Source organism: Trachurus japonicus, chromosome 12 (genome assembly GCF_045865225.1).
Source record: "Trachurus japonicus isolate A0001 chromosome 12, Traja_1.0".
Lineage (NCBI taxonomy): Eukaryota > Metazoa > Chordata > Actinopteri > Carangiformes > Carangidae > Trachurus > Trachurus japonicus.
In genome coordinates, this window is record NC_140918.1 from 14,729,087 (window position 1) to 14,741,322 (window position 12,236).

The window sequence follows — 12,236 nt, forward strand, 5'->3', positions numbered from 1 at the left end:
TACATTTCCAATAGATAATTGCATTAAAGAGCACTGAGGGCAGCTGTGTAACTGCTGAAGTTGAACTATGTTATACCGGTAGTCATGAATTTGTACAAAGAAGCAGTTGAAATACTACCAAGAAAAGTAAAAGTTTAAATGTGAGTCAGTTTAGCCAAAGTCCTCATATTAGAACGTCTCTGGTTTAGCATGAATACACTGAGGAAAATGTCTTTATGCATAACATGCACTCTAAAAAGTAGGTAGTCATGCCCATGACTTACCATTTCTTGCTGGTTGAAAGGTAAAATAGTAACCAAAGCCATTTTATTTAAATTCTTAATTCTCTCAATTCTTATTCTATTCTATTTTTGGTATGTTTGCACCTGACACCAAGACAAGTTCCTCGTGCTGTAAACTGACCTTTACTGCTCTTGGCAATAAAACAGTTCTGATTCTGATTCTGATTCTTATGTCTTTCATTTAGGATCCAACCTGCCGTTTGCCTGATGGTTTTATCTGGTATTGTTAAGCCTACTTTTATTAATAGCCTACAGCATGACTCCAGAAAAGTTGTGCAGTCATACAGAACACACAGTAAACTAAATAGGCACATTATATGTGTCTTTTTTTTTTTTTTGGTAAATTGAGTAAACCACTTAAAACTAAAGGACAAAAATTATGATATTATATGATAGCCTATAGGAAAGTGAACCACAACAGAAATATATTTTAATTTAAGCATGCTTTATTTGCCGTTGAGAAAATGAATGACAATAATTTCCTAATTTAATTTTTTTTCTTGAAATGAAATAATATAATACTAGTTTATAACATAAATCTTCAATCGTGACACATTAAGGTATGGGAGGGAGGGAGGGGGTTACGTTTCTGCAGCTAGTTGGATGCTGTGGCTGAAATCACGCCCCCTTCACTGTCCCTCCGGTGTGTCGGCTTTTTCACACTCCACCAACGAGCCTATGCAATAGTACAGCATCGGGGGATGGAGTAAAGGCAGGATAGCATGGACTCCTCCGAAGAAAAGCAGAGCAAGACGGTCGACATTTATCGCGATACGTGGGTCCGCTTCCTTGGTACGTACCGTTACATTCAGCATTTACTGTAACTCATAGTGGACACAGAGTAACGCGACTTTAATGACACATTGAAGCCAACATTACCTTGGAGCGCTACGTTACGTTAGCTATCTGCAGCTAACGCTAGCTAACCACTCTTTTTTAATCTATTAATAGCAAACTTGGCAGCTGAAGGTCACTTTGTTACCACAGGACGTACATGCTGTCCTAGACTGGACTGTACATTATTATTCCCGGCGTGTTTCCTTGACGTTGTTAGTAAGTTAAAGTTGCCCGTGTAGCTCTGTTAGTCCTATCTCAGTAAAGGTAGTTGTTAAGCAAGTCGAGGCAGTGACTCACAAAACCAGAGAAAACGCCCGTAGGCAGGACCAGATTCAAAACTACTGGTGATACACCACCCAGATACAGCTCAGTATCGGTGCCTAAAAAACTAGCATTGCCTTCCTCTTATCTTGGTCACTGGATTCACCCAGTGAGCAGCTGGTTTCCCCGCAGCCTGATCTGAAGGGCACTGCCACTGACTGGCTGCAGCGGGTCTTCTCACTGTGCAGGCTGTTCAACCCCTCCGGACTAGGCTACTACATGCCCTAATCCACTGCTCTTTCACCCTGCGATGGACATTTAGTGTTATATCCATCACTTTATCCCCTCTTTAAAATCATAATCTGTTTGCTCCCTTCTTTAATCCCGCTTGTACAAGTTAAGTATCTGGAGCTTGTAATGAAAAACATGGTATGTATGTATTTGTCAACAACATAAAGAGTTGAAAACGGGCTACTTGTTATTATCCTATTTGTTTATTTAGATATAATTATTCTATAATAATTTTAAGTTATATTATGTAGGCCTATATTTTGGATACAGAATATACATAACTGCAACACAGAAGTGCCAAACATTCAAGTAAATACAAATTAAAAAATACGGTAATACGGAAATGAAAAAAATGTGGAGATATTGTGCACAAATACTATTGCACGTGTTGTTTTGCAGTGCACTATTCATTTTAAGCATCGGCGCGGTAACATAGACTGGTTATATAACATGACACATGTCTGCTGTGCTCTCTGTAAAATGTAGCCATCCATCCTGAAGTGTTTACTTCCTCTGAGGTTAAGGAACAGGTCATATGGACATTTTCAGCACCTGGACCAGATCTAAAAGGGTTTGAGCCCTTACGCTGGTGGCTCCACTGATATAGTAGCCTATGTCAGGGTGATCACAGATGGATAACGTTTGAGGCCTATTATGTCCTTACAGACGATTCTTTCTTTCAAGGTGATGGGCTATGTGTCAGGTAACAACAACACCTGAAATCCCCCTGTTGGTAAATACTACAGCAGCAGTGGTGATCTGTGGATCAGAGACTGGATTTAAGTGTTGAGCACAGTTCATCTCTGTGTTTCTTCTTCTGTGTTTCTCTGTCTTGCATCACATCACTCTGCTCTTTTTTTGTCCTTCTCACCTCTGCTCTTTCTGATTCTCTTCCCTCGACATCTTGTGAACACACTCACTCTTTACACACCTTCACGGCCTGCTGGGCACAGAGTAAATTGTGAATCAGAAAAAGTAATCTTGAACCCTTTGCTCACTAGCAACGGCGTATTATGCAGCCAGGGCAAAGCACATTTTGTTATGAACTAAATGCCCTACTGGAACATAATCTTATCTAGACTCCTCTTCTTGCTATCATACTTTGTTATACAAATGGAGCTCTTATCACCTTGTACTCACAAGTGCTTCTGCACCTCCTGATCCAATTTTTAACTTGACTTAAAATTTCACAGTTAAAGTATTGAATCCTTTGCCAGTAGGTTTCATTCAGGGATTTGAACAATAGTTATTACGATATATTATTTTCAAAACAGTTTTTTACCCTTTCAGGTTTTAACATGATACTATTACTGATGTATAACATGGGCATTGGGCTCAGACGGAAGAACATATATGGTGAATGGATATTTTAACTAACTAACTAACTAACTAACTAACTAACTAACCAACCACTTTCACTGTTTTGTATCATTTGGAAGTGTGGTGTCTGTTATGCTGTGTATTCTCTTATGAATAAAGAACATGTTAGTAATCGAGCTACACATATTTTCTTGATCAGGATTTGGGTTTGATGCAAACAAACTCGCCTTTAAAGATATGACCACCTCTCGATAGTGCAATGTTTTTTTTGTCTTCCTCCTTTTTCTTAAATTGAAATTGCTTTCATAATAAATTTTGGGTGTGTTGGCTGACAGCAAGTCTAACGAGCTTGATGTATTGCTGAGCAACTGCTTAGAAACAGTAGTGTGAAATGGTAGTGTGTGAACTGCTCATTTACTGTAGTTGGGGAGGCATCATTCACTCTTTCATTTCAATACACCTTTTAAGGCAGGCAGGAAAAAGCTGGTAAGCAAACTTAAAGGGATAGTTCAACATTTTGGCAAATTGGCCCATTGCCATAATCCCTATAGTTTTAGGAATAGGTTCGTTACCTAAAATCGTCGGTGCAAGCTATTTTTAGAACGGCCGAGCCGAGCCGTGAGCTGCTCAGAGCTAAGCTACAGAGGCTAATGGGATTTCTTGGTTTCCCTCATCAAACTCATCAAATACACAATCCAACAACTGCACAACAGGCAAATGCCGAGACTGCCTGCCGAAAAACTGTCCCTGAAGGCAACGTGCATCAGTGGTTTTGCATGGCTTTACCTTGAAAACAACTCGTCTCGTAACGTTCCGTTATTATCTCATAGCGTGGTGAATGTGCAGGTCACAACTTGTCCATGAGAGCGTTTTGGAGTTGTTGGATTGTGTATTTGATGATTTTGTTGAGGGAAACCAAGAAATCCCATTATCCTCCGTAGTGTAGCTCTGAGCAGCTCGCGGCTCTGCTCCGCCGTTCTAAAAATAGATTTGCACCGACAATTAAAGGTAACAAACCTACTCCAAACAGGGATTATGGCAATTAGCCAATTTGCCAAAATGTTGAACTATCCCTTTAACAATAAGTGTAAATACAACAGATACATATAATACATATTTTTTACCAGGGTGAACTACACTGACTTCTAGTAAAAGTGTCTTATTTATTTAGCCAAAGACCATAATTGTTACCAATTTAAGTTTCACTGCCTATAATATTATTGCTTGTATGATAAGTGTTTCCTTCAGCTCAGGTAGCACAGCAAAGTGCAGTGTTTTCACTGTCGCCTCAGTTTTGCCAGCAGTGCCGACAGTGATAGAGACAGACAGCAGCAGCAGCAGAATTTGACTCCACCACGCTCGGATGGTTCTATTGTCATTGAACCAAAGATAATGCTCCCTGTGTGCCTGGAGTTAATTTTACCAGTGATTTACATGCACTGTGGTGTACAGCACAGGTAACTTCTTATTAAGAGCTCAAGGACATTCAAGCCATCCCCCATCCCCATGGAACGGGTATTGAATAATTTTTCAAACTGTTGTTCTGCATTTTCAGCAGGACAGTGTCAGAGATGAAGCTGAGGGTTATTGGCCTCTTGTATGTTTCAGGATATATGAACTGGAAACTGAGGAACATGATGCTAAAAATACAGACAGTAGCATACAATATTTCACTTTAGACTGAAAGAGCATTTGGAGAGAGCATACCTCCGGCAAGGCCAAGGTCAAACAACATACACCAGACTTCAGACTGAATAAAAATGTGCTAAATGCTCGGGATTTGCCCACAACTTAATGTGATCTTCCTTGTGTGTGCCCGCAGGCTACGCCAATGAGGTTGGGGAAGCCTTTCGTGCTCTGGTGCCAGTGAGTTTTGTGTGGGGCAGCTATGCGGTGGCGACTGCCTACGTTACTGCTGATGCTGTAGACAAAGGGAAGAAAGCAGCTGTGGTAAGACATGACCTTGAGTGTGCTACCTTCATTAGTAACCATCATTCCTATGTACACAAAGAGGGTTGGAAATAGAGCACCAGTTCCTGTGAGGGGAGTTCAGTTCCAGCACATTTTAAATTAATCGAAATCGAAATCCAAACTCAAAACCCACCTGGTCAAAACTGCCTTTTTCCTATGATTTCATTTGCACTGTCTAATTTTAACCTGCTTTTTTTTTCATCATCATCATCATCATCATCATCTTGTTTAGTCCCCATTGTTCTTACTGTTTGTGTTGCACTGTTTTTAACCAATGTACGATGTCCTTGAGTGTCCAGAAAGGCACCTATTGATAAAATGTATTATTGTTATTATTATGAATCGATTTATAGATTTAATAGGGTGCTATTTTGGTTTTTGGTTGATCATTTCAGTATAAAAACAAAACAAAAAAAAACCCGCCTCAAATGCCAGGATTGCATGTTTTTTTTTCTTTGTCATATATGAAAGAACACTGTTGATGTTTGGACTGATTGCGACGGCTGTCACTACTCTCATTCCTAATCCTCCATCTGTTCCTAAAGGCCCATGGGGACAACCCAGGGAAGACAACACGGGTAGCGGTAGCAGTGGTGGACACATTCGTGTGGCAGGCCCTCGCCTCTGTGATCATCCCGGGCTTCACCATTAACCGCGTGTGTGCTGGGTCGCTCTACCTGCTGGGCAGAACTACAAAGTTGCCCCTGCCCGTCCGCAAGTGGACCACCACAGCGATCGGCCTCTCCACCATCCCCTTCATCATCACGCCAATAGACAGGTTGGCATATGTTGTTTGTGTCTGTTTCCATATGTGCATGTGTTTACTGTACATTATTATGTAAGATGTCAATTATGTAAGCTTTGATTTTTACTCAGGCTGCTCGTACATGAGGAACAGTATGAGCTGCACTCGCCACTCAGTGGGTGCAAAGTTAGGGCAGACAGCAAAGTTAAACGCTGTTATGCAATTTATTTGCTGCATGTACTTTTTAATCTGTTCCCATCTGTAAAATATATCTTATAAATAACTATCACAGTTTTTAGAACATCACCAGACATTTGATAAAACAGAAAGTAGAAGTAAAGCCTATATGCTCACACTCGCATCACATTCTGAGGAAGCAAAACAGGATGCTGCTGGGCTGAGTCAACAATGACAATGACAGTCACATGATAAAACTAATGTAATGTATTCGTATACATGAAAACTTTAGCTCCTCCTGCCGTTTTCCCCTCAGAGCTGCAAGGTTTCATAGACTACCTCATCACAACATTTCTGCTCTCTGTGCCCTCCAGGTCAGTGGACTTCCTGTTGGACTCCAGCCTGCGGAAAGTCTACAACGCGGGAGACAAGCACGAATAAAGAGGGACCATGCTGGACAGACTGTCCCCTCCTGGGCGGAGAGGAGTCCAGTCTACACAAACCTGTGCCGATCTATCCACCACTGTGAAGCACTACCGAAGAATTTCATGCAGCAAGATTTCACAGTTAGTCAAAGACGCACGTAATAAAATAATTTTATCTCTGAATAATAAAAAGTCAAACGGTAGGTTGAGTTGTTAAAAGTGAAATCCTGCTTTGTGAAATGTTCCCCCCGGGGATCCTTAACTTTAGCCTCTAAGGGCAATCTGGGTAACTATACAAAAAAAAATGTTTAAATAGGAACCTAACAGTATGAAAGCTGTATCCTGCTTTGTAAAGTGTTCCTCTGCAGGGATGCAGTTTATATATATATATACAGTATATATCACTGTGACAGTGAGTACAGAGAAAGCCTCCAGGGTTGCCCTCGTGAGCTAGAGTTGTGAGCTGTTTCTCTGGCCTGTTGAGCCTCACCTCGTGTTCAGATGTCTAGAGATTAAATACAAAGCAGCCATATTCAGTGGTACTGTAATGACAGGCTAAAAAGCCAGTTTGCCATGATGTACCACTCACTCAAGCTCGTCTTGGACTATTTGTTTTGCTTCTTTTTCAACTCAAAAACATCTGTTACTTTTAGAAAAGATGCTTCAAGAGCGTCTTCTATTGCACCTTTCCATTGCTTTGTTTTACCTTATTGTTGGTTAAGGGAGCCGAGGTTTACACTGGGATCATTTTATACACCCTAGTTACAACCTATAAGATTACCTACCTACCTACACTATACTGTATAGTATGGTACATTCTTCCTCACTATCAGAACTGTTGGTTACCAAGCTAAGAGTCAAATATTATTAGGATGCAATACTGTAACATCTTGTTGTCTGACTTCTCTGCATAAAGGAGCAAGCTGTATGACCCACCTTGGGTTCAGCACAACAGCACAACTAAACCCTTTGATGCAGGGAAATACATTAAATGTAGTGTTGTACTTCTCAGATACTTGTGAAGGTCAGTGTAGTATCTTTGCAGGGAACGGTTAAAGGGATTCTTTTAGAAATAGATGCTGTCTGTATGTTATTGCCAAGGCATTTCTTTCAAGAGCCAAATAATAGAATTAATTTTTGCTCAACTATGCAAAGGGGATTAGGCATTGTGACATTGTGTACATGCATACGATTTGTAAATTACACAGAAAATGTATGTGGTTACATAATGATAAATATTCTACAAAAATAAAAAGTGAAACATACAAAATGCAGCTCAGAGTTCAGACGAGATGTCACTATAAGACAAAGAGGAACATATTTTATCTATTGGGGATGATTATCATTTCCAGTTTGTTTGTCAGTATACACCAGTGTACGATTTTGGCAATAACCTCTGTTTAATGTGTCACTCCATACTCTCCTTGCTATGAAGGATGTGGTCCACTTTGTCATGGAGAGAGATACTGTACTGAAAGGGAAGATTGTGAAAACTTGGGATGCACCAATGACCGTGTTTTTGTCCATGCTGAGCACTGATGCAGCACATTGACTAGCTTTTGATCATTTCTTGTGAAATGATTGGGACTCGTGTTCAGGGCTCCAGTGTCTGTGTAGTTTTAATATTACCATCCACCTAAGCACAAACGTTTACCATATAAGTATGACGCTATAAACCTTTTTTCATGTCAGACCATTTGATTTGTCAGAGCAGAAAAAGCACACTCGCACATACTGAAAGCTCAGATATTGACACCTTAATTGATTTAAAATTAATAATCATACCTTTTGTTTTTTCTGCTATGACAAGTCTGCACTGAAAAAAAGTCTATTTGTGCATCCCAAGTGAAAATCTATATTTTATATATATTTATGTTCAATTTTAACATTTCAGATTTGACTCAACTTCACATTGTTTTTATCATTGCATGCTGTAAAAGACAAGGAATGGTTTACATACTTGAACATTTTTTGATGTTTTCTTATGTGGCAGTGTGTTCGGAAGTGGGTTTTATGAGTCACATTTTCAGCCTAGACTGAAAAAAAAAAAAAACCTCGAGCTCTGTTCTGTCTGCAGTTCATAAGACGGAGACTATTTTTCATGCGAAAGTACAACTGTTCAAAGCTGAAAGCTGAAACTCCATTCATTGTAATGGACACTGAATGTTGAGCAATCCTATTCTGTCAATAACTTCTGAAACACTGGAGAAAGAAAAACATGGAAATCCGTTGTGAAATAAATTATATAATGACAGAAATGATATCTGGGTTTCTGTGTGTGCTTCATGAATCAGTGGTAACATAAATGCCTGTCTTGTTTGCTATCACCTTGTACAGTAAAAAAAAAAATATATATAAAAAATATTCACAACAAAGTCAGAAGCACTTTGAACCATTGAGGAAACCATGACTGACGGCTCCATTTGAAGAGAATCACAGTCTATATATGAAGGGCTTCCCATAAGAACACCTCACCATACAGCGTGATTTCAAATGGCAGGGTAACAACTTGCTCTTTGTGCTGTCACAGTTTCCACTTCCTGAGCAACGTACCGGCACTTTAAGATGAAAGGGGTGTAATTCAAGGGATGGTTTAACCAATGACATAGAGGCACTCAGAAGCAGCATCAGACCAGGTGATTTTAGAGCCCAGTTGTAGCCATTTATCTTGATTGAGTGAGGAGACCACAGCTGATGCCACTTGCACAGACGAGGCAGCCACATAAAAGGCATAAAGGAGAGCCAGGCAGCATGGGCAAACATGGTGCAGACATGTTTGTTCTAAATCTTGTGTTTTTGGCTGCTTTGGCTTCATCCACTGGTCTGAATGGTAAGACAAAGATGTGATTTCTATCATGTGTTGGAGGCTGAAGGTTTGATCGGTGTGGTTGCACAACGCAGCACCAACACACATCATCTTCCTGACATGTTATAACTTTTTACAGGTATTCCTCAGTACGTCCACGGCCAATGGTTTATTGCTGATGAGAGTCTGCAGTATGAGGACACTGATGCTCTGTCTGTAGCAGCGGAGGAGAGCGTGTGGCCTGCCGTCCCACCAGAAATGAACCCGGTGAAGGTGGAGGTGCAGAACTCGCTGACTACTCCAGGGCAATATGTCATAAAGGAACAAGGTGCGCTGTGAATGATAAAGTTATGTCTACATCCACAGTTTCCTGTTACCTATCCACTTTGTGCCTTACTGACACATAAGGCCTCCACTTCTCCCAGTTGGCAGCAGATGTTGTTGCTTCGGCTCATGTTTTCCACCCCACCTCTTCTCTTTTCTTCTCCAGCTGGGCTTTGGACTTCTCTCTTTTCCCCTTAGGTGCCCAGGTCATTGTATGTGACCAGTCATCTTCCATCTTCATTTCACTGCACATCCACAGTATGCTGTATTTTTCTTTTCAGATGAAAAGAAGGAAGCATCATCGGTGTGGAAAATCGTCCTAGTAGCAGCCGTCCTGCTGGTGTCCGTGGTGGGATCCCTGAGCACGGCCTATTACCTGTGTGTCTGGAGAGGAGGCCGGATTCACTATCAGCCTCAGAAGCAGCTTTATGCGTAAACGTAAAAAATAAAATGAACCTTGTGTGGAAGCCTCCGTCAAACATGTCTCATTTCTCAGTTCTTGTTTTGGAAAAGTTAGAATGGATTGTCTTGCGAGGCTGCCACCAATCACATGAAAAATGTTTTCATTTGGTGTCAGTTCTGATGAAGGAGTCCATCAGAGGAAGAGAGGCTGAAGGTAGATGAAAAGCCAGAGGTGAAAATAATGGGACAGTTGTTTTGCTTAAAATGTCAGTTTGCGTCAGTGGGCCTGTGAGTAATTCTGTACTTTCTCATTGTGTTTTACACTTGTAATCTCATGCCCCAGCCTGCACGAACATGTCCTAAAACTATGACCCTTCTCCAACAACATGTGTATTGTGTACTTCCCGCAAACTTGGAACTACAATCTTCCAGTTGTGGTTGCTACTGACAGGTTTGTATAGGATTATTTAGGATATTTCTGGGTATTAATGAGACTGTGTGCACACACTATTCCTGATGAAACACACACACACTTTCTTGCCTCTAAGAGCTGCACATGTGTTCTGTTTACTCAACTGTTCTCCACATCTGCCTGAAATATTTAGGGATTTGGCAACCAAATAAACATTTTGCAGCAAAACTGAAAGTTCTGTATTTTTAAATGGAGACAAATGGAAGTGATTGTTTTCCTTGTGACCCGCTCCTTATTCTGTTGTGGTCTGTCAGACTTTGTCAATTAATGACCACTAGAGGTCACTACTAGCATTGTGTTTGTATTTGTACTATGCTTTGCCTGTGCAGCTTAACAGCACAACCACTATGTCCTCCTTTGAGCCCTATTATACTGTAGTAAGTTTATACTTGTATTAATGTGTTATGTTTGGATTGAGCTCTTGAGTTTGTTGGTTAACTCTTGTGGTTGCCAACATCAGGCAGTTATGTTTGTTTCTGTGTTCGAGAGCCTGAAGATGTGAAAAGGTACATCAGATAATCATTAGATCTCTGTCCAGCTACCACAACATTAAAGCTGCTACTATTGTGTGGATTCTTATAGGAACAGCCTCTTTTGTTGGTGATAAACCACCCAGACGTGTTCAACAGACCGCTATACACTGCTCACTGTGACAATATCATGCTACCATGCCTAAAGGTGCTGTACGTCTTCTGTGCCTTGATAGAATTTAAATAAAATTTGAATCCCTTCAGTGATGATTCAGCTTTTTCATTAAAGCTCTTTCTATGAAAGATTTACAGGACCTGCATTTTCCTCTGAAAGCAGCAGTGCCCCCTCTCTCACCACAGCTCTCCTCACTTTGCAAACTCAAGTACGCGTCCCCATTTGCTGCCTTCGGCAAACACTTTCCTTTTCATAAGAATTCATCTTGATCAGAATTATGGCAGAATTGGCCGTCAGGCTGTTGGCAAAACCAGTGTACTGCTAAGAGTAAAGAGTAATGTTTTAATTCAGAGTCAAGCAAGCAGGCTCAGATCAAATCCACAAACATTTATAAGTCCCCCTTGAGCAATATCAGGTGGCATTAGGGGGCCCAAGGAGACAAAAAGCTGATGAATTGAATTAATCTCCCCTCCCGTGATGGATGGGCCTGTTCACAGGGGGTTGGAAAATGGGAGCATTGTTCATCTGTCACTCCGATTGCCATGTCCCTCTATGATTTGTGCCCGGGTTGTGAAGGCCACAAGTGGCCAAAAGACCTCCCTCTCTCCTTCTCACTCCTCTCACTGCTTTTTTTTTTCAAGAATTCCCAGCCTTTCAATTGCTTCCACCCCCACAGCCCTGACTGATATTCATACAACTTGATGCAGAAAAACAAGCCCTTAGTCAGGACAAGCAAACATAAATATCTGACACTGTTTCCTTGTTTTATGTACAGTTTGCTCGGCTGCATTGTAACTTTTCAGTGTTTGCATTATAAATAGGATTTAGAGAGAAAATCCTGTGTTATGTCAACATGACTGTGCAGGCTTACAAGCGTCACCCTAAACTACTGTGTGCACATTTAAACGATTCAAATTTTGCAAAATGTGTGTGATTATGACATTGCAAAACATAATGTAACTTAAAATTGAGTCATATATATTTGCCAAATAATAAAACATAATTATGTTTTCTTTCCATAAGGCAACACAAAACTGAATTCTATCTATTGCTGATAATACATTTAACATAGGGAGTCCAATACAAAAGTTCAGAAATGCACATACTACATACTGCATATTTTGTTGTCCATATTCATAGTGGTTTTGCTCTGAGCAAATATTACAAATATTTGAGCTAATATGCAGTACTCGATTACATTAAAATAAATAAATAGTTCAGAATACAGAAAAATTCATGTCATCCCTTAATTTATTTTCATTATGTCTACTGTAATCCT

The 12,236-nt window shown here is 40.4% G+C and overlaps 2 protein-coding genes across 2 annotated transcripts; both read left to right on the forward strand.

Moving 5' to 3' along the window:
• The first annotated feature begins 885 nt into the window (after positions 1 to 885).
• mtfp1 (mitochondrial fission process 1) lies at positions 886 to 6,527 on the forward strand. The gene is made up of 4 exons (XM_085793382.1): positions 886 to 1,073; positions 4,813 to 4,940; positions 5,507 to 5,739; positions 6,258 to 6,527. The coding sequence occupies exons 1-4, from the start codon at positions 1,004 to 1,006 to the stop codon at positions 6,322 to 6,324; spliced, it is 498 nt and encodes a 165-aa protein (XP_085649508.1). The 5' UTR covers positions 886 to 1,003; the 3' UTR covers positions 6,325 to 6,527.
• A 2,456-nt stretch (positions 6,528 to 8,983) lies between these two features.
• LOC146977278 (uncharacterized) lies at positions 8,984 to 9,917 on the forward strand. The gene is made up of 3 exons (XM_085792412.1): positions 8,984 to 9,138; positions 9,254 to 9,442; positions 9,720 to 9,917. The coding sequence occupies exons 1-3, from the start codon at positions 9,003 to 9,005 to the stop codon at positions 9,872 to 9,874; spliced, it is 480 nt and encodes a 159-aa protein (XP_085648538.1). The 5' UTR covers positions 8,984 to 9,002; the 3' UTR covers positions 9,875 to 9,917.
• Positions 9,918 to 12,236: the final 2,319 nt, after the last annotated feature.